The sequence below is a fragment of the Anas acuta genome, chromosome 23 (assembly GCF_963932015.1).
Source record: "Anas acuta chromosome 23, bAnaAcu1.1, whole genome shotgun sequence".
Lineage (NCBI taxonomy): Eukaryota > Metazoa > Chordata > Aves > Anseriformes > Anatidae > Anas > Anas acuta.
The window spans coordinates 3,455,200-3,481,636 of record NC_089001.1 but is presented as its reverse complement, the minus strand read 5'-3'; the positions used below and the strand labels follow the sequence as shown (position 1 = coordinate 3,481,636).

The 26,437-nt window shown below is 55.0% G+C and overlaps 2 protein-coding genes across 3 annotated transcripts in view; both read left to right on the top strand.

Annotated features, from left to right (window-relative positions):
• Positions 1-563: 563 nt before the first annotated feature.
• OAF (out at first homolog) lies at positions 564-11,202 on the top strand. The gene is made up of 4 exons (XM_068659145.1): positions 564-1,001; positions 8,335-8,469; positions 8,992-9,172; positions 9,636-11,202. The coding sequence occupies exons 1-4, from the start codon at positions 771-773 to the stop codon at positions 9,908-9,910; spliced, it is 822 nt and encodes a 273-aa protein (XP_068515246.1). The 5' UTR covers positions 564-770; the 3' UTR covers positions 9,911-11,202.
• A 3,726-nt stretch (positions 11,203-14,928) lies between these two features.
• POU2F3 (POU class 2 homeobox 3) overlaps positions 14,929-26,437 on the top strand; it is a 41,073-nt gene continuing 29,564 nt past the window's right edge. The window contains exons 1-3 of one of the 2 annotated variants that reach the window (XM_068659219.1): positions 14,929-15,214; positions 19,029-19,082; positions 19,807-19,875. In XM_068659219.1, coding sequence (XP_068515320.1) covers positions 14,929-15,214; positions 19,029-19,082; positions 19,807-19,875 — 409 coding nt within the window. The remainder of the gene's footprint in view (positions 15,215-19,028; positions 19,083-19,806; positions 19,876-26,437) is intronic. The other variant, XM_068659220.1, reaches the window with a different exon arrangement.

Below are 26,437 nucleotides of genomic sequence, written 5' to 3'. Positions count from 1 at the left end.
CTGGGAGAGAGGGGACAAGGAGAGCCCGAAGTGGCTTGCACGACATCCTCGGGGGCAGGAATACCTCTGGTGTGCCTGAGAGCAGCAGTGTGAGCCCGAGCAATCATGTAAATGTTGTTTGATTCCCAACAACCGCATGTTTAGAGGACTCTGATTTGTGTGTGTTTGTGCAAACAGGAGCGCTGGGCTTTGTTATTAACGCTGACCTCTCCTTTCCAATTGCACTTTGGGGATAATTATTTATCCCATGGAGTAGAAAACAATAATAATAAAAGAAAAAAGTGCAGGAGAGCCCAAAAGCTGCCCGGCTCCTGCTGGAGCAGCCCCCCCCTCCATCCTCCTGCCACCCAGAGCACCGGGGCTCAATGCAGGGCGGCTGCTTGGGCCAGCTTATTTTTTTTCTCGCCCTCGGGCGAGCTCTGCCTCTCTCTTTTTTTTTTTTTTTTTCCCATTATTATTCCTCGCTCCCCTCCTCCCCTCCGCAGCTGGGGAGCAGCTGCGGGCCCGGCCTGGCCCTTTAAAGGCGGGGCGGCGCGCCGCTGCCTCTTTAGGGCCGGTCCCTGCCTTTGGGGGAAGGAAGTGTGGGCCGGGGGGGGGCCCGAAAAGCGGCGGCCGAGGGCTCTGCATGGCCGGGGGGGGCGCGGCGGGGCGCTTTTCCCACGCTGCGCTCCGCGCCCCCCGCCCCATGCGGGCCGGGGGCTGCCCCGAGCCGTGCGCGCCCCGCCGGGGGTAACGGTGCGGGGCTCCGGGGAGCAAGGGGGGGGGGGGGGATGCTCGCCCCCCGGCTACCTGCGCTTCCAGCCCTGCTGTGGCTAGCGTTAGCCCCGCTGCCCGGCTCTCCCGGCCCCGCGGCTAAGGCTGAGCTGCGGGTGCGGGTGCGGCTGCCCGGGGGGCAGGTGGCGGAGGAGAGCCTGCAAGCCGACAGCGGCTCCGACTGCATCAGCCTGGAGCTCCGCAAGGCCGACGGCGCCCTCATCACCCTCACGGCCGATTTCAGACAGGTGAGGCTCCGGGGGGAAGCCGCAGGGCGGCCCCGGGATGCTGAGCTCGCCCCGCGGTGGAGCGGAGCGCCCCGAGCATCCCCTGGGTGCTGGGGAGCCCCCGCTGGGGTTTGGTGCTGGGGGGGTCGCCGGTGGGTCCCGGCTGGGCACTTCGAGCCTTGGGGTGGTGAGGAAGAGGCTTGGGGCAGGAGCCTGGTGCTCACTTGGTGGGGTGATGCTGTGCGGGAGGGTTTTGGGGAGCTGGGATCTGCTTGGAGCCTGGGGAAACCCTGCTGGGGGTTTGGGAGTCTGAGCTGTGGCTGAGGATGGGGTCCTTCAGAAGTCCTTCCACCGATGAGCACTGTTGGGGTCTTTGTGGTGCACCCCGCAGGCAGCTCCTGGGCATTTGGGCAGGTTCCTGGCCCCCTGTGGCACTGCTGCAAGCTGGGCTGCCCGGTGGTGAGCGTGGTGGGGAAGGGTTTTGGCAGGATGGGTGGCAAAGCCTTCTCGGTGCCCAGCTGAGCGCAGCAGGGCTGTGTCTCCTCACTGAGCCACGGGTTTGGGTGGCAGACGGCAGCGGGGCCAGGGCAGGAGTCTCCACGAGCTGGGGCTCAGGTTCGTGGGGCTCTGCTGTGTCTCCAGGACATCTCGCTCCAAGTGATGGCTTTGGGGAGCATGTGCATTTGGGGTGTGGGCACTGTTTGGGTGGCAGCTCGCTCTGGGACTGGCAGAAACCCAGGGGTCCTCCTGGCCCCCTCCCAGGCCCCTCTGCAGGGAGGTGATGCTGAGACCCCACACTTCTCAGCAGGAGATGGGAACTTTGGGGCCAGCGTGGTGTCCTTCAGAGCACCCCCAGCCTGGCTGGATGTGGTGGATTTTTGTTTCTCTTGCTTGGGGATGAGCTGGGAGCTGCTGCGTGGGTGGCACGGCCACGTTATCTCGTTCCAGCCCTCTGCTCAGGCTGTTTGCTGGGTGGACTTTGGTTCATGGCAGGAGGAAGCTCAGCCCCATGAGGTAGGACCGTGGTGTGCCCCGTCCTGCCGTGAACCTTGGAGCCCTCTCCCAGGCGTGTTTTGCTGGTTCTTCCCCTTCCCACTGCGAGTTTTGGTCCTGGTTTCCTCGTGAGGCTCTCGGATCGCCCTTGGCCATCTGGAGGGAGCAGGGCCTGAGATGCTTTGAGATGCTCGCAGAAGCTGTGGCATTTTGGGGTGTGATGGTGTGCTCTGTACCAGCACGCACGCAGGGAACCAGTGCCATGGCTCCTGGGGGAGCACGGGGCTCCGAGGAGACACCGCACACCAGGAGGCTTTTAAACCTCAGGAGTGCAAAGCTGCACGGTGTGTTCCCGAGCAAGGGAAATCCCAGCTCTGTGCAGACCTTCTGGGTGGGCCCTTTGGGATGTGACGTGGGGGATTTAGGTGTCCTGTTCATCCCTCCAACTTTTTTCCCCACTATTTCAGCTCTCACGCAGGCTTGCTCTCAAATCTCATCCCCAAACCCAACAGCGTGTGGTAGCTCTTGTCCTGCTCTCATCCTGCTTCCAGCTGAGCTGCTTCTGGGCAGGTTCTCTGAAGGTTTCTGTCTCATTTATGTTGAATGCTCAGCTCCATGCAAGCCCTCAGCTCCTGGGAGCACACAGGAGACAGTCCCTGGAAGTCTTGCAAGCATCAGCCTCCCAAAATCTGCTCCTAACCTTGGGTTTTCCAGCAGTTGGGTGCTGCCTGTCTGCTCGTGGCTTTGCTGGAGCAGAGCTGAAGAAAGCCAGAGACAGAAGGGACCGAGGAGATGGATTTGTGGTGCAGTGAGTAATGATGTGAGCAAGCAGCTGCCTGGCCAGGCTTCCCCCTCTGACCTGTTCTCCTGGCTGCACGCAGGCATTTCCCTGCCCTGCTGCTCGACTCTCCAACGTTACACAACTTCTCCCCTCCAGAGAGAAGGTCTGGAGGCTCTCAGCTTTTGTGAAAGCAGCTGGGGTTGTTGATCTGGGTTTCCCAAGCAAGATTGTGTGGTCATGCTGTGGCCAGGATGCTGGCTTTCTGCACAAATGATTTTTCCACTCCTCTGGCTTAAACTGCAGGGGGTTAGTCCAAAGGCAGATCTATTTTTTTTTTTAATTCTTTGCTGACAAAGAGTTGCTGTTAGACCGTGGGCTGGAGAGGAGAGGAGTTACAGTGAGCTCATGGCTCAGTTCTCCCTCCTGACCCTGGTGGAAGCTGAGCAGGGCTCCAGGGGCGCAGTTCTCCTTTCTCCTCCATCCCTGCCTCCCATCCAGAGCTGAACCTGGAGGAGCAGCGTCCTCAGAGCACACCAGCCTTTATTTCATTCCCTAGAGCACCGCAGACTGGCCTTTGGGGCTCCAAACTGGGCCTTGCTGTTTTCTGGGTTTTTGAACTATTTCTTCCCAGGCGATCCGAATGGGCGCGATGAAAACCCTTCTTTGTCTACGTGGCACCGTCAGGGACAAAACTTATGTAAAAAGGATCGAGGGGGTGGATCGACCCTAAATGTTGAGTCTGATTCCAATAACGTGATCTCGCCAGTTGTTAAACAGCGGCCTGAGAACAAAGTGGGCGGTTCTAGCCCAAGGTCAGCACACAGATAGAGAAAAGTTTCTTTTTTCCCTCTGGTTGCTGGAAAAAATGCGTTGGAAGTGGCTGCTGGTATTGTAATGCTTGCATCGCCAGCCCTTTTGGGGTCCTTTGTTAATAAAGTTGGAGTTCTGTGACAGTCAGGGGGTGTGGAGGCTTTCCTCGTGCCAGGGATTAATTGTGTTAAGTGCTAAATGACCAGGGGGCGCAGGGAAGCACGTGGAGGAGATGGTGGCTGTAAAATACAGGAGGCTGAGCTCTGCCTGCTGCCAGGGCTGCCCCGTGCTCATGCCATGGCTTGGGGCAGGTCGCTCACGGGGCAGGACCCGGTTTGGGAAGCAGCTCTGGGATTTACTCCTTGGCATCCCTCAATTTGTAGGTGCTGAGCGTGAGGATGCTTCGCTAGGGGATGTTCTTCCAGGCGCTGGTAGGAACGAGGCTTTTTCTGGTAGGAGAGGGGTTAAAAAGCATAATCCCCTCCGAGTGCGGGTAAGTCAGCCGGCTGGCCCCCCAGCGAGGATGCAATAACACATGCTCTGTGCTGTACAAGCAAAACAACTTCCCAGCCAGCTCCAGCTGCTCCCCGGGGGAGTGCAGGCAGGGCCACGGCCACAGCAGAGGCTGCTGGCACGGCTGGGACCTGGCTCTGGGGGTCCCCAATGTCCCCAGCTTCTCTTTCCTTGTACCCCCCCATCCTGCCCAGACGTGGACAGCAAAGACAAAAGCAGGTCCCACGGCAGCGCTGAGCTCCTCGGGGGGAGAGAAGTTTGGCAGGAATGCTGCCTGGGTCGGAGGGAGGGAGGCACCGAAATAATTTATTTCCCTGGGAACGGGTTCGCTCCACGCCGCGTGAAGCCGAGGCGCCGGGCTCGGCTCTGGACCACACAGGCTTGTAGGGCTGCATGGGATCCAGCCCCGAGATGGAGGCTGGGTTGTTCCTGCACCCCAGACAGCAGCCCCCGGGGGGCTGGCTGAGAATGGGGAGAGAAAACTGATTTCTCCATGCCTCCACGCAGCCTGGTTCTGTGCTGGAGTTTCCTACAGGCAACCCGGGCTGGTGGGAGCTGGCTGCACGGATTTCCTTTCTCCCCATGCCCCAGGAGCCAAGGCTGTGGTTCCCTCCCATGGCACGGCAAGGATATGGCCCCAGAACTGCCTGTTCCCTGCCCCGCCAGCGCCGTGGCCAGCCCCAGACCTGAGCTGTAACCGTACCCGGCACAGCAGCGCGGGTCAGGGCCAAGGATTCTCACCGCCCCCGGGATGAGTTCATCCGGAGAGTCCCCGCGTTGCAAGGCGATGCTCTGTCGGGGCTTGTTCCCTGCTGGGAAATTTTGCAGAAACCCAGAATTGGAGGTGCGTTTCGCTGCCTTGGCACCGGCTGATCCCGCTCTTCCTGGTGGGAACCGGTGAGGTGCCTGGGGAAGGGAGGGGAGGGCGCTCTCCAAGCACAAAAAAACTTTGGTGGCTCTTTCCAGGTGAGAAGCGTGGCATGTTTTTGGTGTGAGGAGCTTCGGTTCTTGCTCCAGCTGGTGTTGTGTAGCCAGGGAAGAGAGAGCAGGGAAGCTGGGCACGGGTTTGAGAGAGGGAGGTGAGGCAGGACCTGGGGAGAAGAGGGGGGCTGACCTCTTGGTCAGGAGAAAGTGGCCCCTGCAGGGCACGAGACTCCCAGAATATGGTTAGCTTTGCTCAGAGATCCACAGGGAGGATCAGTTTGGGTTTGTTTGGAGCCAGGTAAAGGTGGGATTTCTCTCATCAGAACAACACGTGCCTTGGGAGCCCTTCCTGACTTTATAGAGACCCCAAAAATGATGGGAATAAAGGGACTGAAGGTGTCCAGCAAGCTCAGCTCGACCCCAGGAGCCCTCGCAGGGTCGCTGTGTTCCCAGGGAGCCCTTTGAACAGAGCTGCTGGAGGACAGAGGTGGCCAAAAGCCCTGGGGACACGGGGAGGAGAAGAAATGCCCCCTCCCTGGGGTCCTGAGCCTGGCGTGCGTGGGGTTGCAGCTTTGATGGTGGTGGCTCGGGGCAGCAGGGTTCGTGTAGATAAGGATCTGGCCTTGCTGTTTGATCTAGGGGCAGCCAGGCGCAGAGCCGCCCTGGTTCGGCACCAAGGGGCGAGCCTGCTGCCTGGGGGGGAGGAAAGGATGGGTCAGGGGCACCGCTCCCCCTCCGGTTCCTGTTGATCTTTACCATTTTACCCCCTGCTCCCTTTTCCTCCGGCTGTACCCCACTGCAGGGCCACCTTTCCCTTTCTCTCCCTCCTCCCCTCCCTTTCCAAGGGGCTCTTTCAGGGCAGTTTTTGCAGGGATCTTTACCCGAGGTTCCGTGGACCCGCTGGCCCATAAATCAGTAAGCACACACAGGCAGGCAGATAAATATTTAGAATAGCTGAGCGGCAGCCCCGGGCTGCTCGCTGGCTGGGGCTGGAGGCACTGTGGTGCTGTGCGGGTGCTTGTGGTGCTTCCACCCTGCTCCTGCTGCCTGCCTGGGGCTGGAGAAGGGAGCAGAGACTTGTATTGATGCCTGAGAGCTCCTCGTTTGCTCCACGGGTGGGCTGTTGTGGTCCTGAGCTTGGTCCTGCCTCCCTCCTGAGCTCGGGACCCTGGAGCTCGCAGCAGCCGGGTGCTGGGCTTTGGAGCCAGAGCCAAGGACTTGCGGTCGCACGCATCGCTTGGGAGCTTTGGGACCACTCACAGGGAGCGTGGTGCAGATCCCAAACCTATCGTGACAATGAGAGGGAGTTGGGCGACTGATGTCTAGCTCTTGGACCCACACGTCGGAAGGATTCATGGGTTGCTCGGCGTGTTCTCGTGTTGCAAAAGTCGCTTCCAAGCTGGGAAGCGCTGCGCTGTTGTTAATCTGCATCTCCTTGAGGTTTGCTGTCCCCGTTTGCTTTTTCCAGACGGGTTCAGAGTGAATTGAAATGAAATCCACATGTGGAGGAGGTGCCAGGGTGAGCTGCTGGTTTCAGTCTTCTTGGACCAGGCAGGAGCTCGCAGCAGAGCTCAGCTGGGAGGCAGCTGGACTAAGCACAGATGGGAACGTGGCTCCTTCAGTGGTGCCAGGGGCTCAGTGGGAACTGTCCCCATTAAAGCAGGCAAGAATCATGATTGAGTCATAACATCACATGCGTTTCTGTGGAAACTTCATCCTGGATTTTTCTTGGTTGGTGGGAAGTTTGGGAAATGTTGCTTTCTTCTCCGTCCCCCTGCTGTTGTACTGCTCCAGCTGTAACCCTAGCCATTTGAAAAAGCTTAGCTTCTCTTTTCTCATATTATTTTTGTTTCCCTTTGTGTTTTTTATAAATGCCTTCAGATGCTCTTTTAAGACCCGGGAGAACGCAGCAGCTTTGAGCTGCTGGTGATGCCTCCCAGGCGATGCTGCACTTTTGGATGTTTCCCATGTCTACACAGAGGTGTCAGTCAAACCAGAGCACTAAAGGCAGTGATTAAGAAACCCTCATGTTTGTGGGCAAAAGCAACTGGTAGCCCTTTTTCTGAATCCCCTTCGTGTTCTCTTTTTGTGCTTGAGTTTTCAGTGCATACAACAAAGGCACCCAGCAAAATCCTTTCCCCTGTCCTGCGACCATCCCAGATTAGAGCTGTCCAGATGTGCACCGAGTCGTGCATCCTTTTCTTGTGTGGACAGGGAGTAATTCCTCCTCCAGGACACCAAATTGCTCAGAAGCAAGTGAGGGAAGGTGGCAGAGGCAGGTTGGGACCGCTCATCCCCAGTAATGCATGGAGATAACAGCTATGTGATATTCATTTAACCAAAAGAGGTTTGGGCTGTGCGCAATCTCAGCTTGTTATTAGCTCGTCGGTGAAAGGAGGACCTTTGCTGTAATGAAGACTTGGGATATTTTTAGTTGGTGGCAGCAGATGGAAGCTGTGACCAGCTGCCCCCAGGGGGCTTCAGTTACAGCTCGAAAAGATTGCGACCTGGGGGGAAAAAATGGGCCTCCCTCGGTGCGTGGCGTGATGGGGATATGGTTACGGAGGTTTGGGTCCCTGTCACTCTGCTGTAGGAGAAAATCCTCCAGCCACCCAGTCCCAGTAGTCCTGGCGCTGCTGTGCAGTGGGATTTTTGGACTGTTTCTTGTCCTTTCACCCATTTCATGCTCACCCCCGTGCCTTCCTGCCCACGCTTGTGCTTCCTCTTGCCCTTTCCCCTTTCCCTTCTGCTCGCACACCCGTAGCAGGAGAGGCCACGTTGCAGAAACTGGAAGCAGCAATCGGCTTGTTTAACTCCAGCAGTAGCCCTGCCTCTGGGGTTGGGGAGAGCCTTCAGGGCTTTTCCAGGCTGAAGGGTAAAAGAAATAGCCTTGAGCGGAGTGTGGCTATGTGATACCCTCTCTTGATAGCGGGAGAACCCCAAGCGGTCAGTCTGAAGGTGAGCATCTCCTCCTGGGAGAGGACAAGACTCCTGGGAGGCTCACCTCTCCTTGTGTTCAAGGACAAAAGCCTCGAAAAAGCCCCAGCCTGCTGGCTGAAGGAGGCAGGGATGTGGGATGGGAGCTGGCAGCGACCTGTCCTTGCCCTGGTGGGATTGCGAAAACCCTTACAGCAGTTGTTATGCTGCAGGCTGGGGTGGGATGGGACCTGGGAGAAGCCACCTGTGCTCAGGGAGCAGAAATATGAGACCTTTGACTTTGTTCTTTTGGCTGGAGCCTTTCTGCAAGACCCTGACTTCTCAATTCTCCAAACGATGCCAAAGGCCTGGGACTAACGGCGATTTTTTATTTTTTTTTAATTCTCCCTCTGCCAGGAGGTGAAGATCTTCCGTGCCTTAATCCTAGGGGAGCTGGAGAGGGGCCAGAGCCAGTTCCAAGCACTTTGCTTTGTCACCCGACTTCACCGCAACGAGATCATCCCCAGCGAGTCCATGGCGAAGCTGCGGCAGGTAGGAGGCAGCCCCGTGCCCCAAACCCACCAGGGTTTTTTGGAGCTGCCTGGAAAACCTTCCCATGCAGCTGCCTCGTGGCTTGCCTGGCTGATAGACCTGCCTTTGACCTCCCCTCCTGCTTGAGGAGCTTGGCATTAAACTAATTTCAGTAATAGTATTGATCCTGATCTGCTAATAAACATGAAGGGAGCATGATTGAGTTCAGCCTGAATCAAAGGGCAAGCAGATGCTTCGAGTAATCACCAGGCAAGCTCCTGCCCGACATTGTCCAGTGAATTAATTACTGGCACCATCCATCACGACAGAGCATTGATAAATGATCCCAGGCAAATGGGAGCAGCAATAAACCATCACGTCCAACATCACCCAGAGGTTTTGTACACCTCCCATCCTGATGGGATGCGGGTGCGCTCAGAGGGAGCGTCCACTTGCACATCTTCCGATGTCGGTGTGAAATCCTGACGTGCTCCAAGGGGTGATTTGTGGTTTTCTTTATTTTTCTTTTTTTTTCCTTTGCAGAAAAACCCCAGGACAGTGCGGCAGGCTGAGGAGGTGCGGGGCCTGGAGCACCTCAGCATGGATGTAGCCGTCAACTTCAGCAAAGGGGCGCAGCTCAGCTCCCACATCCACAACGTCTGCGCAGAGGCCAAAGAAGCGATTTACACGCGAGAGGACGATGTCAAATTTTGGCTGGAGAAAGGTAAAAGTTTCCTGTGGTTTGGGTAGAACTGCTTGGGTCAGCGAGCTGGGGTGCTGCTGTGCTCTCCCTGGTGGCCTGCAGAGAACATTTCAGCTTTTTGTTTGCTGTCTGTGCCGTGGGCAAGGCGTGGGCACTGCTTGCTGGCATGCCGTGCCATGGTCATCAGTTCTTCAGCTTATATCTGACCTCGTCGGTGTCACCCTCCTCCTGAACCTACCTAGGCAGCATTTCCAAGGCAACCTTTCACCCGGTCCCTCACCCAAAAGAATGAATTCTTTGCATTCTTGATACCTCCTGGCCTGTTTCCCCTAATGCCCTTTCCTCTCCCGGGGTCCCTACCCAGCCGCGTGCCCCACCACCCCCTGCAAACATTTTTGGGCTGGTTGCACCTAGCACGGCGCTGGCTCTGCACCTCCCCTCTCCTTCCAGCACCCCCCTGAGCAGGATTTGCTTCTTCTTACAGGGGTGGACGGCTCCATGTTCGAGGTCCTGCCGCAGACATCCGACCTGCCGGACCTGCAGCGCTGCAGGCTGTGCGCGGACCGCTGGAAGCCCTGCATCTGCAGCTACTCGCTGAGCATCGAGTGGTACCCCTGCATGCTCAAGTACTGCAGGAGCCGCGACGCCACGGGCAAGGTCTCTTCCTACAAATGCGGCATCCGCAGCTGCCAGAAGGGCTACACCTTCGATTACTACGTGCCGCAGAAGCAGCTCTGCCTCTGGGACGAGGAGACCTAGCAGAGCCAGGCTCAGCTGCCTCCTGCCACCGCTCGCGATGCTGAGGGCCTCCCGCAGCATCCTGCTGCGAAGAAGGAACGTGGTTCACAGCGGTGCCTTGTGCCAGGATTGCTCTGTGTGTGTGCCTTTCCTTCTGCCCCCCCCCCGTGGCTCCCTCCTGACCCCATACCTTGTACTGGGATAAGCGGGCTCGGCTCGCCGCATGGTGAAGCTGCAAGCAGGAGCTGCGAGTTTTGGGGCTGAAGCACCAGAAGGGCTCTGTTCTTCCCTGCTCTGGGGGTGGGGGGTGTGAAGGGGGGCACTTCTGGCCAGTTTTCAGCCTCCAGCATCCTGAAGGGTGGCCAGGGCAGGGAGAGGAGCAGTCCTTGGGGTGTCAGACATCACCACGGACTTCGCCACCTCCTGGTGACACGACAGCATTTCCCAATGGGAACATGGCTGAGTTATGGGACCACATCCCCTGAACAAGGAAGGTACGAATCCCACCCAAAACCAGAGCCTGCCTGTAGCTTTTTTTAGTGTCTGCCTAGCTGGTGTGTCCTTCCCGTGGCTATGAGATGCCCTGGGGGGATATAGCCCAGCAATTACTTCTGCCCCAAAGGGCTGCTAATTAGGGCTCGAACTTATCCCTATTTAGACTAGTGAAGGCCAACTTTTTGTGTTGGTTCTGGGACTCTCCTGCTAGGAAAGAGACATCTGGAGATTTGTGACTGCCATCGTAACCTTGTGGTTGCAAGGGGGGATGATCCCAGATGGGCATTGCAACCGTCGTTTGGAGGAAGATAACGTCCTACACCTACATCCACTTTTACGTCCTACTCTGCCAGCTATTCACAAGAAGCTCTTAGTTAACTGGACTGCTTTGCTGTGCCTTGGTTTCCCCTAAATGTAAAGCAGGGACGACCTTGAAGCTGACCCTGGCCCTGGTGTGTACCTGGAGGACATCAGACAAAAAGTGCTGTAGGAGTGCTGCCTGCGTCCCGAGCCGTCTTCCACTCAAGTTTAGAACAAGCAGAGAGGGGAAAGAGGCTGTTGGGGTCATTGCGAGTCCCCATTCCTCCTGATGAAAAGCCTTCACAATGTGCCTTTTTGCCTAGAATCCAGGAATTTTTGACAAAAATGAATTTGGTCACGATTATTTTTGTATTGATCAGTTAAGGGGGGGCGGAGAAGGGAAAGGTATTTTAATAATGCAACATGAAGTAAAACACACTTGAATGATTTTTTTTAAAAAAACAAATTATTTATCATTTGTAAGGTAAAAATAAACTTTTTTTTTTTTTTTTAAAGCATGCCTGGTCTAAAAGCCTCTCTCACAATCTCTGGAATTGGGGTTGGGAATTGCTCTCTGCTGGGTGCCAAGCTTGTGCTTTGGGTGGTGGAGACCTTAGGGCTGGAGGGGGCGCATCCTGCATGAGCACTGCTCAGCATGGTCCTGTATTGCAAGGGTACCAGCCATCCAGTCCCTCATGTAACTGGGAGCTCTGGGGAAGCAAAAGAGTAGTGATGGGGACAGAAATTGCTGCAAGGGTCAGGCAGGCTGGGGTCAGTGGGGTCCCAGGGGTGTGTGTGGTATGGCTGGGGAGTTTTCTGGGACCAGCAGCATCAAATAATCTCTGTTTATTCCTCAACAGCTGAGGGGAGATGAGGGTGGCAGAGCCTGGGGCTGGTTCAGAGCTCCCAGCTCAGTGGCGGATCGCAGGAGAAGCGTGGAGTGCTGATTCCCCCTAGTGTGGTGAATGTGGACACAGGATGAGTGTGGGAAAAGAGGTCTGCAACCTCGGCCCTTCTGCACTGGAGCAGCTTACTGGGATTGCTGCTGCCTTGATTATGTGGTCAACATTTACAGGGGTTTGGTGCTGGCAGGCTGCTCCTGCTTGCTGGAGTTAAATCCAGTTGTGAGGAAAAAAGGGAGAGGATAGCAGGGAAGCTGCAACCTGCTCAAGCCCTGTTCCCACCTCTACCTCCTGCACAGGGCTGTTAGGAGTGGGCACGAGCTCTGTCTGGGAGCCTCTTGGTCACATCCCGGAGAGCTGACTGTGATTATTTTTAACAGTGAGGCTCTGGGGTGCTGGGATCATGCACAGGGAGGCTGCTGGATACTCAGAATGGAGGAGGAAAGGCAGCCCTTAAGAGATATCTCAGCTATTCTCCACCTCTTTTGGCCAGGGCACCTCAGGAAGGCATTGCCAGACCAGATCCTCTCTGTAGGGTGACTGAGGAGCCTGATATGAGCCAGACCCGTGCTCAGCAGTGCACGTTGTTGGGCGTTTCTGGGGCCAGTGCTGTGTCATGGGAGCTCTTACCCAGGCCAAGTAAGTGAAGGACGTGAACTCTACAACAACAGGCAGTACGTGCAGAGCAAAACTCGATTGCTGCTGCTGGATTTGTGCTCTGGGTCTGAGGGGAGCTGAGAAACCAGGGCACGTCCCTAAAGCCTGGGGGCTTCACACCCCAAATTGCAGTCTTGGTCCTTGTGAGAGCTCGCTATCTCCCCGTCCTGCAAGAAGAGAACTGCAGTGCAGTGCAATTGCCTTTCCAAAGAAAAATTCTTCTTCTTGATATAAATAACGCCCCTGAAGAGCAGCTGCTGCAGGTGGAGACAGGAGCAGTGCCTGGCACAGAGAAGTCGCAGTTGGCCGGGAGCACTGCTATAAATCCTCGCTATTAGGAAAAGCAGGGGAGGATTTTGTAACATCTTTCTGCAGTCTGTGCTTTCAGAGCCATCCACGCTGCAGAAATCAATTGCTATCTGCAGAGCCTACCTTCCTCCAAGAGGGGAATGAACACTGGCAGCACGAGTGGAGGAGCACATACACGTGCTTAGGGTGAGAGCAGATGGGTCAGTCATTGATGACCATGGGGAAAAATAATCAAAAGAGCAGTTGATTTGTAGCAGCAGCATATCTGCTGGCTTCCAGGAATAATAATTTCAGGACAAAGTTAAAATAAAGCTGCCTTTGCCTGGGGAAGGTGGTCTTATTCCCTCAGCAGACTGGCCTGATGATGCTGTGGTCCTGCCTCTCTTTTGCCCCTCTGCTCACTGCAGAGCTGTCTCAGGTAGTTTAATGAGAAAAGCATTTTTTTATTATATATATTTTTTATTTTTCTTTTTCTCTGACCACAAAATAAAAGCCAGAAGCAGCTGGAGGGTTCCTGGCTGCAGCCGGCGGTGTCTGTAGGGCCAGGAGAGGGCACTGCGGGCCTGCCTATGGCCGGGATAGCATCTTAGGATGCACAGTGACACCTGCCAGCACCCCAAAGGGGACACCCTGGGGCTCGGGGAAGTGTTGCTGGGGTCTGGGGAAAATAATAATAAGGATAATAATACAATAAAGCAACAGGGAGCAGAGGGAAAAGGGGAGCTGCCAGCTGGTGTGTGAGATGTGCTTTTTTGGGGGTGGAAGGAGCACGCTCATGCGCCCCCCCCAGCCCTTACAGAGCCTTTCTCCTGCCCCTTGGAGGCCCTTCAAGCTGGCGAGGTGCCACCAGTAAATCCACGTCTGACGCAGTGCGGCCACCCGAGCACGTCAGCCCTCGCTCCGGGGAAAACCCAGCCATGGGGGTCAGGCTGGCAGCAGGGGAAAAAGGAGCAGCAGCGGCCCAGGAACGCCCCGGGGAGCGGGTCTGAATGGCTGGGGCTCTGCCACAGAGCGGTGGCAGCAGTCCAGCCCCTCCAGCAGCTGGGGACAGGACGAGGTGTCTGCGCCAGCCACTCTGTGTCACCTCCCTGCTTCCTGGAGCCGCTCTGAGCGCAGCCCGTAGCGCTCCCCCTTTAGTTCCTCCATCCTCAGACCCGGGAGCCTCCTTTTTGCTTCCCCCTTTCCCCAAATTTCCTTTTTTTTTTTTTTTTTTCTTCTTTTTTAACACATCCTTGCTGCTTGCTCCCCTCTCCTGAGGGCTCCCGCGGGCTCTCTGGCCCCACAGCACCAGGCTGGGTTGGAGCTGAGGCCCGGGGAGCCTGCCCGCCCGCCCACCCATCTCCTCAGAGAAACCTGTCTTTCCAGGGAGGGAGAGCAGCATGTGGGAAAGCCGAGAGCCCTGGAACGTGAATTAGCCAGGGAGAGATGAATGTGCGATAGCTTGTACCTGGCAGCTACCAATTGAGCGTGTTAACACTTTCAGGAGGGGGTTGAGCAGGGCTGCAGGAGCTTCGCGCAATGCTCCCCACCACCCTGGGCATGGTGGAGGGGCACCCAGGTGGCAAATATGGCCCCCAGACCCCTCAGGGTGACCGCTGGTCCCTGTCACAGCACGGGGAGCAGGCCAAGGGCCTGGCCTGCCCGCAGCACAAGGCAGCTGTAGGGGATTTTGCTCCCTGCTTTCCCTGGAAGTGGGCTGGATCCTGCAGCTTCAACCAAGATGGCGGAGGAGGAGGAGGAGGAGGAGGAGGAGGAGGAGGAGGAGGAGGAAGAGGAGGAGGAGGCTGTTTGCCCCTCCATTACTTTTCTGGGGTGCTGTCGTGGCACAGCTGAGGCAAAAGGAGTCCCTGGGTGCTGACCCTGTGCCTTCAGCAGCAGCAGGGCACCTCTCTGCCCCGTGCTGAGCTCTTCATATGGCACCCCTCACGTTCAGCCCAGCCCCACAGCAGCCAAAGACCACGCCGTGCAGGCCACACTCATGAGCTCAACCCAAGCAGAGCCCAAAATTTATCAGAAAAAAACGTGAAGGGGCTGCCTCGCGGGGGGCTGCTCTGCCACCTTCCCCTCTGGGTGCTGCCCAGCGTGGCTTCATGCCTCTCCCAGCTGCAAAGGACGGAGCCAGCAGCCTCCTTCCCCTCACCAGACGGCTTTGGGGCTGGTGTCAGAGCCCCTACAAAGCCCCACGAAGCCCCCACGAAGCCCCCACGAAGCCCCTCTCCACCAGCCCAGCGGGCAGGTGCTGCGGGGCGCATCCGAGGCGGTGCGGGCGGGCGAAGCGCCTCCTTCCTCCCTCCTTCCCACCCCACCCCACACCCTGGTAGCGCTGCAGGGACTCATCCATTCCCGAGTTACTAATATGCAAATGGGTGCTTTTGCATGGGCCGGGCGCCAGGCTGCTGGGTGTCAGGGCACCCGAGGGAGCCGGAGGTGGGGCGAGGCGTGGCGCGGCGCCGCATGCTCACCTGGCCCTGCATGGCAACAGGCAATGGAGCTCTAGGTCCCTTGGGGAGCGGACCCACGGCCGGTTTGAGAGGCAGCGGGTGGCAGAGGAGGGAGGGCAAACTGGCAGCCCCTGGCAACCTGGGGCTGACGGCAGGAGGCTGGGCGCACCGTGGATTTCCCTCCACCAGCAGGATGGTGAACCTGGAGTCTGTGCATGCAGGTAAAGGGCGCTGGAGGAAGGATCGGGCTGGGGCTCACCACGCAGATGAAACATGGGCTCGGGCAGGAAATGGGGTTGCTCCGGTTCCCGTGACCTTTCCTCCCTCCTTTCCCTCCTCTTCTCTCCTGCTGGAGTCGGTGACGGCAGCCAGTGCCTGGTTGAGAGCCAGCTGGGGGATGGATGCTGCCCTGGCCCTATTTAGGGGGCTGCCGAGCCGTGCCCACAGCCTGGGAGCGCTGCTCAGGCTGCCAACCCCAACGTGGGTTGTGGGGCCGAGCACAAATATCTCTTGGGCAGCTGGAAAATGGGCAGGTAGTGCCTGACCGGTGTCCTGAGTCACTGGGATAAAGCCAGGAGGAGTGAGAGGGGGGTAAAGTCCCCGAGGGATGCAGAACGGGTGGCAGGGGGTGGGTGAGTGTGAGCGAGGGATGGGACTGGGCTGGAAGGAGGAAGGTTAATGACAAAGAGGGAAAAATGAGCCAGGGAAGAGCTGTGGGAGGGCGAGGTGAGCGAGGAATGAATGAATGGGGACACTCAGGAGGAGTATCCGCGCCTTGCAGGGCTTTGACACGGAGGCGCAGCCTCACGTCTCTGCAAGCAGCAGGGGAAGCAGAGCCACGGCTGCCAAACGCCTCGGCACTGCGAGGAGCTGGGGCTCGTCCTGCGGAGCCACTTCAGCTCCTGCCCTCTTCTTGAGCCCCCGTGCTGGAGGAGAGGGAACATCCCGAGCACGTGGGGCTGAGGGCAGTGCTGGCACGAGAGCTGAGCAGGGCTACGGCACGGGATGGATCCCGACAGCCCCTTCTGTGGCATGGGGGGTGCTGCGGGCAGGGGGCCACGTGCAGGCCGAGCAGGGCGGCGTGCGAGCCCGACTCGTCCGAGCACCTGCGATGGGCGTGCGTGCGTGAGCGGTGCCTCTCGGGGCCGCATCCCCCGCAGGCTCCCCTCCGCCCATCTGCTTTGCTTGTGGGCGACTCTTTCTTCATGAGAAGATTCCCCAAATCGATACTGTGCCCTCTGTCAGAGCCGGCGGCACCGCTCCCAGGGTGGATTTGGCCGGGAGCTGCGCACGCTGGGTGCGCGCAGAGCCCACCTGCCCCCACAGCATCCCACCCCGCTGCCCTCTGAGGGGTCCAAGCTTCACGCCGTGGTTTTGCAGGGAGGGAGACAAACCTGGGCCCAGCTGCTTTCACGTGCCAGAGCCCAGGGAGTTTATTCCCACTGCTGCAAAGGTGCTGGCGTGCTCAGGCTGGGGGTGCCGAGCCCTCTTTCATCCCCACTGCACAAAGGGACTGGGGACTCTGCTCGCCCCCTTCCCACCCAGAGGCTCCCCCCAGCAGAACCTCCTCCTCTCCTCCTTTCCTCCTCCTCCTCCCCAGGCGTTTGGGTGTTTTCAGCTTCCTGCAGCCTCCGCGGGGGCTCGGGCACAGAAAATGCAGCAAAATTCACCAGGCTCCAGGTGCTGGCCCCAGCCAACCCAACTTCTCCCCGCTACCACCACTGGCTTTCGTTTTTTCCTCCTAAAGCCACCAGGCTGGTTTATTCTGGTGCCCATGTCAGGACAACTACTAGGAATAAGGGCTTGGGAAAGCTTTATTTGCTGACACCATTTGTTTCAGCCAAAATATAGATGCAGATATATCCCCAGAGAACTGTCTGCACTGGTAGAGTTTCTTTGGTCTGGGTAAACAGACCAGACTGCCTCTTCTCCAGGGATGTTTGCTAACTGAGGTAGAGCAGCACATTTTTAATATGGCCCAGGCCACAGTGGCGGCTCCTAATAGGTCTGTGGTTAAGTGTTAGGCAGTCCCAAGTTGCATTATTTTTCCCAGAGTTTTTTTTTTTTCTTTTTTACTAGCCTGCCTGTATATTTTTACTAGCCTGGGTGTATTGCAAAGCAGTGTGGTAGGAGCCTACATATTTTTTTAGCCTCAAAGCCTTGCAGCCCGTTTAGTCTTTAGAAATTTTGCCATACGTGGGGGTTCAAATCCAGCTGAGCTGTGTCTCGCTCTCCCTGGTTTAATGCAGAGGACAAAGAGGAGGAGTTTCCATCATCCTGGCTGCACTTGTGTGGGTCACCCCTCTGCATCTGCTCCCTGTTCTCAAGGAGCCCTAGGAGGATGGCTGCTGCAGCAAGGTTATCATAGGTGTTTGAAAGGTGGGCAGCCCCAAACAACTCCTATCAAGCAGGATTTGATCAAAAGGATCAAATTTTCTTCCTTTTTCTTCCTGTTTTGTTGTTGGCTTATTTTTTTCCCCCACAAAGTATTTAAACTATAATAACTTTTGCAGGTTTATGAGTGGAAATTGACTCTTTGTGACACTAAAACTCTTCTGTTCTGTGTGAGAGCATCACGGGTACCTCGTTATCTCCTGACTGCAGGAGGAGGGGATTTCTCTGATGGCCTACAGCTGGTGTGTAAGCACTGGCAGCTGCAGGGTTATTGCTGCTGGGGGCTGAGGGTGGCTGCTGGCAGCCTAGGGCCTCACCTGGCGTGAAAAGAGACAGGGCTCCGAGCACCAGCCAGCTTATTTTACTGCCCATGCACAGTACAAAGTGCATGGGCTGTGGGAATTGGCTCCTTTGGGTCACCGAGGCTCCTGCAGAGCACCAGGAGGGTGCTTGGGTCCATGCAGAGGGGCAAGGCACAACTGCTGCTCATCCCTCCCTCTGCCCCTGTGGTCCTGGGGATGCGATAATTTTCTTCTACTAAGGCACGTTTGTAAATTGTGTGCCCACAAGGAAGCTTGCAGTAGGTTTTTTTTGTTGTTATTTCTGTTTTTTTTTTTTTTTTTTTTTTTTTTTTCAAACGTGCAGCTGTTCTTGCCAAACTTCTATACGGGTAAAGGTTTTCCCTATTTTCTGAAAACTTGGCTTTTCTTAAAGCTTCTTCTTGGCAGCAAGCAAAACTTTGTGCTTTGTAGACTGCCTAAGTTAGGGTCCCTTGGCAGTGTTACAAGACAAGAAGATGTTTATAACTGAAGATAATTACTCTTCCCGCAGTAGCAATGCTTAGAAGCCCCACTAAATGTTCACGTCTTAATTGCAGAGGGATTGTTTGAAAAGCAACGCTTTTCTCTCTCCTTTTCCTCCCTCGCTGCTTAGACAATTTCAGGAAAGGAAGTTTCTGAAGTGCGTGGATGTTGCTGCACTCCTGTGGCGTAAAATCTTACCTTTTTTTGCTTCTTTTAGTCATTTACTGAGGGAAAAAGTTCCAAACTAAATAAAGTTATTCCGTTTGGGCCAAAAAGCAGAGAGTTTGCCATTTGCACATGGGAAGTTTCAATAGGGGGGAAATAAATAAATGAAAGCTATGCCCGCTTCATCGTGAGTAATAGAGGGAAAGTGGAATAAAAACTTAGGGGTCTCTCTTCTCCCTTTTGGCCACTTGGAAATAACGCAAGGCAGACATAGGAAAGAGGAAAAGCTTTGCATGATGCCTTTAAGAAGGCTTCCACCTGCCTTTTCTACCCCAGCAAAACCACAGCAAACACTCGCCCCGCTTCCACTCTGTTGTTATTCCCCAATGCAAATCGGATGCCTCCTGTGGCCGGGATTGGCTGCAGGGAGCACATGCAAATCACTCGGTCGGCTCTTTATAAAAATATATTCTTATCTTTTTTCCCCCACCCCCCAACCAGCCAGCCTGGAAAGAGTTAAAATTCCCATGCAAAGGGGAGAAGAGGGTGAGGGGGTGTCCGACTGAATTTGAATAGATATTCTTCCTTCTCTCACCCAGTGTGTACTTTGCCTCTTTTAAGGAGGCAGGAGCGGTCCAGTGCAAAGTTGACTATTCCCACCCTTTTCTTTCAGCTGTCCCCGAAGGAGAACGTGGCCCCGGGTGTGGTGGCAGCCATCACTTCAAGGGTAAATGACAAATTTATTGGCCTTGGAAAGGATGGAGGGAAGCGTGGTGGCAGTGTTCTCCTTGGGGACATTGCTTTGTGGTCTGAGAGGGCTGTGAGCACGTGCGTGCGGGGCAGCACCTTGCCAAGAGGTGTTCTGGGGAGAGCAAGCCGAGTTTGAGAGGAGGTGAGAGAAGAGAAGAGAGCTTGCTTTCCTCCCTGAGCATCCTGCTCTGCTTCTGCATCTCCAAAGCTGGCCCTGGCCGATCGCGCCCTGCACAGCACCAAGCTCTGGCCCGGCTGCACCATCCCCAAATAAAAAAAAAAAAAAAAAAAAAAAAGGAAGGGATGTGGGAGAGGGGAGAAAGCTGGGAGGGATCCCCTGCAGGTGTGGCAGTGTCACTGGCTGCTCTGGGAAGCCTGCATAAAGCTCGGGGGAGAGGCCAGCGGGGCAGGGAGGGCTCCTGGTGCTTCCCGAGCCCCTTGCAGCACAGGAGGTGAGAGGCACAGCAGCGAATTGAGGAGGGGGGAAAGGAGCGAGGGGGGATGCAAAGAGCAACAGGAGGGAAAGTGCATCCTCAGAGCTGATGAATATTCTAGTGCCTGTATGTTGAGGAATCAGAAATTTGAAAGTCTGATGGTTTATTATAATTACACATTCATTTGTGCTGTTTAGTGGAAGCCACATGTGCCTGTTGCCTGGGACTGTGACCTGTTATTAAAATCAGTTGTGCCATCTTTTCCAGAGATCAAGATGAGCGGCGATGCGGCGGATTCCACAGACACTCGGCACGAGCCCGACCAGGTGGAGCCAGGTAAGGAGGGTCTGGGACACGGGGGGGGGGGGCACCGAGGGAGGGGAAAGGGATCGGGAGGGCTCAGGTGCTGGAACTTTCTGCCGGTGCTTTGCTCCTGTTGCTGCTGCCTTGCGTCCTTCCAGCCAGCCGGGGAGTTGATCAAGAATGCGCTCTGGGCTAGGGTTGCATCGGTATCTCGATCAGCATGCAAGATCCTTCTGGGAGAGCACTGAATCGGTGCGTGGCCCTGAGGTTTGAGCATGGAAATACGCTCCCTTCTCTCACCAAATGAATAATGGCACCGAAATGGTCCCGGTCCGCTCAGCTCAGCACAAACAGCTCTCCGTTGTGCGCAGGGTTCATGTCAGGAACGTTTCCCCAGACAAAACTCCCAGGGATGAAGCCTGTTTTGGCCACGTATATGTAGAAGAATGGGAGGGACTTCTGGAATAGTCAAATCCAGCTTGGTAGCTCCAGCCAAAATGTATTGGTCTTCTTCTTGAGGCGTGATTGGGTTTCTCATCCCCACTACTCCCACCTGATGCTCAGCCTCTCCCTGCTCCGTGGCTAGAAGCCTCAGCTCTCCTTGCAGATGGAAAGCTGGAGAACTGGGCGATCCCATGAAGATAACAGCACTGGCACTACTGCTGATTGCTGCCAGTTTGCCTACCAATTCCTGCACTGCCACAGGGTGTGAGATACCCCCCCAAAAAAATCCGTGTCATGTCTTCCAGCATCGCTTCTGACTGCCACTGCCCGCAGTGGGTTGAGTGCAGGATCTTGAGGATGTGGCTTATGGTCAGCCTCCTTTCTAGGCAAATAAATAGCAATAAGAAAGGCATTAAGCACCCACTGGTTATAGTTGTAATATAAGAAAGGTTATTAGAAACAGTGAGACTCATCTATAGGCTTGGAAATAAACACTCTTCCAAACCAAAACTCATAGAGGCAATGCAGAATTGTTCTCTGAGTCATGAAGAGCCCTAAGCTTGGGGTGGGGGCATGTGTAACAATAGCTTAAAACTTCACATGGGATGATTTTACTTCTCCTTTTATTGATTAAGAGGATTTAGGAAAAAAAAAAAAAAATAAGAGAGAGAGGGAGATATCTTGGTAAAGGCAGAGAAGCCTAGGCATGTTTTAATGGGACTAAAACTGCCCCTTTATTTACACCGTACATTGAGGTCTAGAAATCCTCCGAGCCCTTAAGTTGGGTTATTTGACATAATCTAAGGCAGAGATAAAATCTGGTTCTATTCACGTCCGTGAACTCCACTTGACTTTGGTCAGGCCAGCCTCTGCTCATGGCTTTCAGCTGCCCCCGAGCTGGTTTTCTGAGATAAATCATCCAACGCTGCCCAGCAGCAAGCGTGTCCCGAGCCCTTCCAAAGCTCCCCGCTCACATTTTGGGGGAAACTTCCAAGGGGGAGGCAGCGGCTCCCCAAGCACCCTGAGCCCCAACAGGGGCTGCTGGCTGGGTGCAATGCGGTTTTTGGTGTAAGCTTCCCAGCCAGCCATTAGTGTGAGCTGTAGCACCTCTTTCTAGTGGTAATTGAGAGGAGAATGCGGAGAAGTGGAGGCAATTTGTTTTAAAATAACAAAAATGTTCAGCACTGCTCCGGGAGCCTTCAAATCAGGCAGGGAAATCAGAACAAGTAAATCTCCCTCATTTACAAAAGAGTGACACTTCCCTGCGGACTGATGCAAGCAACTTGTCTCAATCAGGCTCTCCTCCAAGGCTTTCCTCCAGCGGGACTGGTGGAGACCTTACAAGAACACACATTGGGGCTGTGGGATGAGAGGCTGCAGGTGATGGGATCCTACAGGAGATTTGGGGCCAGAGCAGCCCCATGCCCTGCTGCCACCGTTGTCTTCCAGGGCCTCATCCAGCCCCACCAGGACTCAAAACCAGCCAAGCCCACGGAGGTCTGCCTAGATGCTGCCCAAAAGCTTTTCCGCCCCTTTGTTGGGTTTTTCCCCTCTTCCCGAGCATCCCGTTTACAAACAACAGAGGGCTTTGTGCTGAACTTCCCTGAACGTTTTTATTTTCCCCAATACACGATACACGTTGTTAGAGGGACATTTACTGCAAGAGTGTTTTGTTTACCAGTTTCATGTGGGAAAATCTATTTTCCAATTTCTGATTAACTGAAGACCCATTTCCCAGTGAATTGCACCAATGCACTGCTCCCCAGGAAATTTGTTCCCCCTGGAAGGAGAGGGCAGTTACCAAACTACCAATATTATGGCTTATAAGGGCTGGAAATCTTTCTAGGTGCAGATCTACAAAGGCCTTTCATCACCAAAGATGTAGACTGGCTCCAAAAAGAATTTAAAATAATAATAATATTAAAGAAAAAAAAAAAAAAAGGAGTTGGGTGCCAAAATGCTTTTGTAAACCAAGCCCTTGATCTAAAACTGATGCCTAAAGATCTGATGGGAAGTGGCAATAGCAGAAGCATAATCTCATCCTTTCATATCTCCGCCAGTTCTAGGCTTAGAGGGGAAAAAAAGGGTAATTTGGGGCATTATTTTACTTTGGAAGTGTTTAAAATAATTGTGGGACTTTTTTTGAGAAAAAAATTCAAAATTTTTCCTTTTTCATAGGAGGCTAGGAAAGCTTTCTTTCTTTCTTTCTTTCTTTCTTTCTTTCTTTCTTTCTTTCTTTCTTTCTTTCTTTCTTTCTTTTCTTTCTTTCTTTCTTTCTTTCTTTCTTTCTTTTTCTTTCGCTTTCCTTTCTTTTTTTATTTTTCCTTATCCACACCAATTTTATAAAAAAAAAACAAACCAAAAAAAACACTTCAAAGCTTTTAGTAAGATGTCCTCCAAAATTCTACATTTCTTTGTATTCCTTTTACCCCCCTGTCTGCTGGTTGCAGCGAGGTTCTGCCATGGCAGAAAAAGCCACGACCTCAACAATAATTAAAAAAAAAAAAAAAAATAGGATATCCCCTACCCACTCCTGCAAATCCTAAGCCCTCCCTTGCTTCACCCCTGCCTTTCCTATCGCGGCACGTGTGCGAGATGCTCAGGTTATGCCCGTGGAGCCGTGCCATGCCGTGCCATGCCGTGCCGTGCCGTGCCGTGCCGTGCCATCCTCTCTGCCCTTTCCTGCACGCTGCCAGCGGAGGCTGTGGCTGGGCTCGCCGGCAGCCCCGCGGACTCCATGGGGGGTAATGACAAGCGCGAGTTTTGCGCTTGGCTGCGAGCTCTTTTCATCTTTTTAAACTGATGAAAGCCATGCCAGCAAGTTCTGGGTTGAGTTTTTTTTATGGGAACTGTGGGGGCTTGGCACTGCCGAGTGTCGCCCCTGGTCTTCCAGCCGAGAGGCAGAGATCTCCCCCTTCTTGTGGTTTATCTAAGCCCTCTGTATCTGATGCAACAAAATGCTGAGGTGGGACTTGCCTCTGTCTGTCTGTTTGTTTGTGTCAGACACTTGTTCCCCGTTTATCTGCTTGATCAAAACAGGTTACACCAAGCAAAGCTACTTCCCTTTGATTTCATCTGTTGAGGCTATGGGGGGGAAGCCAAAGCCTTAACAAAAGGGCGATAGGGAAGCTCTTCAAACACAACCATCGGTAACTGAATAGCTGCGGGCGCTCCGAACATCTTCCCTCCCCACCCTGCAACACGGGGAGCTGGACAGGCTGCCAGGAGCCCAGGGCAGGGTGCGCGATGGGCATCCCGGTGCACGGGGAAGGGAGCGGGGCTGCGGGGCTGCACGCAGCGTGGGACGGCCCTACAGTGGTCCCATGGCCCTAAAGCAGCTGGTGTGGCTGCCTGGGATGCTGGCGTGGCAGTGTGCACAGACGAGGCGAGGAGTGGGGTTGTGTGGGTGTCATTCCTCTCCCCCAGCTCAGCTCCAGCCAGCCTGTGGCAGTGGAAGGGTGGCAGCAAGAGGTAAAAGCCCACCTCCAAACGCTGCCCCCAGGCCCCTCCAGGTACCCCATCTCCTGATGTCTGTCCGTGCTTTCTGCATCAAACCCACACGGTGGAAGACCAGAGCCCTCGTTTCAGTCTCTCTGCCACCTGTTCCCTGTGCAAATGGGATTTTCAGCCCCGAAGTGGGGGTCCCCAGCTCATCCCCCCCCCCCCCCTTTTGGCCGGGTGTAAGCTCCCTGCTGCAGGCGCAGCTCTCCCAGGGGCTGGGGTCACCGGTGTTTGTCGTATTGCTGTGGTAGGGCTCTGGGCTTGCTGGGAAGGCTTTCTTTTAAACTTCACGGCTTATGCTCAAATAGGATACGGAGGCTTTCACCTCTGCATCTGCTTCCAGCTCAGGTAGAAGGAAACGTGCCCAAACCACGCCAGCAGCGTGAAATGGGTCGGGGGGTGCTCAGGCTTTGCTCTGCTCGCAGACACCCCCCAGCAGGCGAGCCTGGGGATGCCCAGGCTGAGCCTTCCCCTTTTTTCTGCCGTTACCTCTGCAGGCAGGGCTGGAAATGGGCTGTCAGGCCAAAGACTTTTGAGGAAACTTGGCCTTCCCCAGCCCCACGCCGAGCCCCGTCCTTGGCCATGCCTCTGCTCGCCAAGGCCAGCTCTCCCCGGTGAACCTTCCCTCCGAGCCTCCAGGATTTCTCTCCTCTCTTTCCCCCGCAGCCACGAACAGCCCCAGGACAAGTCCCAAATAAATAAAAGCAGCAGCAGCAGCCGGGCTGGAAACAGCTGGTTGCTATGGCAATTGGGCCTGCTCGGGATTTGCATAAGGCTGATGATTTTCATAGCACAGCCACATTTAAGGCAAGCAGGAGAAATTTCCATATTCCCAGCTCCGAGTCAGTTGGGGCGTGGGGGAGGCCAGGAGGGGGATATTTGAAATTCAAATGAAGGTGATTAGGGTTTGAGGTTGGGTTATTTTATTTTTTTTTCTTAAACATCCCATTATGGAAGAGGATAAAAAAGGATGGGGAGGGGAAAGGGGAACAAAAGGCTGGTTTGACTTGAATTAGAGGGGCAAAGGAAGAGCTGGTCTGATCTGCCTCTTGCCTCTGGTCTAAGAGAAGAGACTTGCCCTCTCCCAACACCTGCAGGTGAAATGTTTTCCGTGGGAACAACTGCTGCCCTCGGGTTTCCTTCTGGAAGCTGCCCGAGTCTCCCACACTCGCTGTCCTGCGTTCCCCCCGCGCCCTGCCCCACACGAAGGGTACATCGCGCCCGGAGCTGCGGTGGCACCAGGAGGTGGGAGTTGCGTGAGGCTCACAAAGGAAAGGCAATTTTATGTCCCAGGGGGTTTCCACCCAAATGAAACGCTCGAGCCTTCGGCGAAAGCTTCCCCTGCAGCCGTGCAGCCCTCTCACTGAGTCAGCCAGCACACATTCACTTTTCCTGCTAACCAGCCCTGACTTTCCCATGGAGATGCCCCGATGCCCCGGTTTGGTCTGTTTGTGTTGTTAGTGCAAACAGCAGGAAAGCTGCAGCCCGATTTGGCTGCCTTGAGAACTTCCCATCCCGCTCAGACTTTCCCTTGCTCCTTTTAAGTAAAACTTCTGGAGCAAACCTTGGGAACAGGGAGCATCCTGGCAGGGCAGGTAAGGGTGCAGGGAACCAAGTGGTGTCTGCTCAGCTGCGCTTTCTGCTCCCCATTACCACTGGGCACAGGTGGGGGAATCAGGGCCAGCCACTCGAGTGATGACAAGGTGATTTAAGAGAGCTTGTCCCAGCCAGGGCTTGTGCTGCTAGTTCTGCAGAAGTGGCTGGTCTGGCTGCTGGGAATGGCAGAGAGGTTGCTGATGGTGTTTGCTCGAGTATCCAAAGCGAGCTAAATTACTGAGGAGCTGAATATTTTTGGCTTAATAGAACCCCAACCATCTCAGTGCAGGTGAATGTTTTGCTTCATTTACGGTGTGTGGTTCGAGTGTTGTTCATAGCTATAATGAGTGTCGCTGCTCTTCTCTTTAACTGCTCTTGGATGTTGTTTTAACTTTACATTGTGTTTTTGGTGAGGGACTGGATTCGTGCACCAGTCAACGTGAACGAGTTAATTCCTTAGCCTCTAGAAAATGTGTACTGAAAGGTGCTCTGCATCTGGCCTGCTTTGTCAATCTCTAACGGCATTGTGCTTTATCAGCTGGGGTGCCAGAATACTTCAGGATAGGTGAGATTAATCTTAATTTGAGATATTCAGCACTCTGAGGCTGAAGCCTGACCTCCTCACCCCGGGCGCCTTGTGGAGTCAGCGATGAAAATAGGCATCAGCAGAAGGTGATTCATCTCTCTGCCCTCTGTCTTGGGGGCGAGGTGAGTTGCCCTCTGGAAGCGCCGGCTTCCTCTCCGTGGCTGTAAAGGCAGCCTAGAGCAATTGGCTGGGAATTAGACACCTAAAAGTTAGATATCTGAGCCTGAATCCCCTGCCCGGTGTCTGCCTGGCACTGTTCCCCCATCGCCGTTCAGCTGTTCCGAATTTCCCTCCCAAATGCACGGGCAGAAAACTGATTCCCTGTGGGAATTCCCCAACACCTGCTGCAGATTGAAATTGCCTCCTCATTCCCTGTCCCTTCTGCGAGATCAAACTGCGGGGCACATCAAGCGTGTGGCTGGGTGGGAAGGGGAATGAAGCTAGCCTTCTGCTTGCGGCCCTGCTTTG

Coding starts and splice junctions, on each gene's coding strand:
- OAF (XM_068659145.1), top strand. CDS start 771: ATGCTCGCCCCCCGGCTACCTGCGCTTCCAGCCCTGCTGTGGCTAGCG. Junction 8,470..8,991: donor CCATGGCGAAGCTGCGGCAG/GTAGGAGGCAGC, acceptor TTTCCTTTGCAG/AAAAACCCCAGGACAGTGCG. Junction 9,173..9,635: donor CAAATTTTGGCTGGAGAAAG/GTAAAAGTTTCC, acceptor TTCTTCTTACAG/GGGTGGACGGCTCCATGTTC.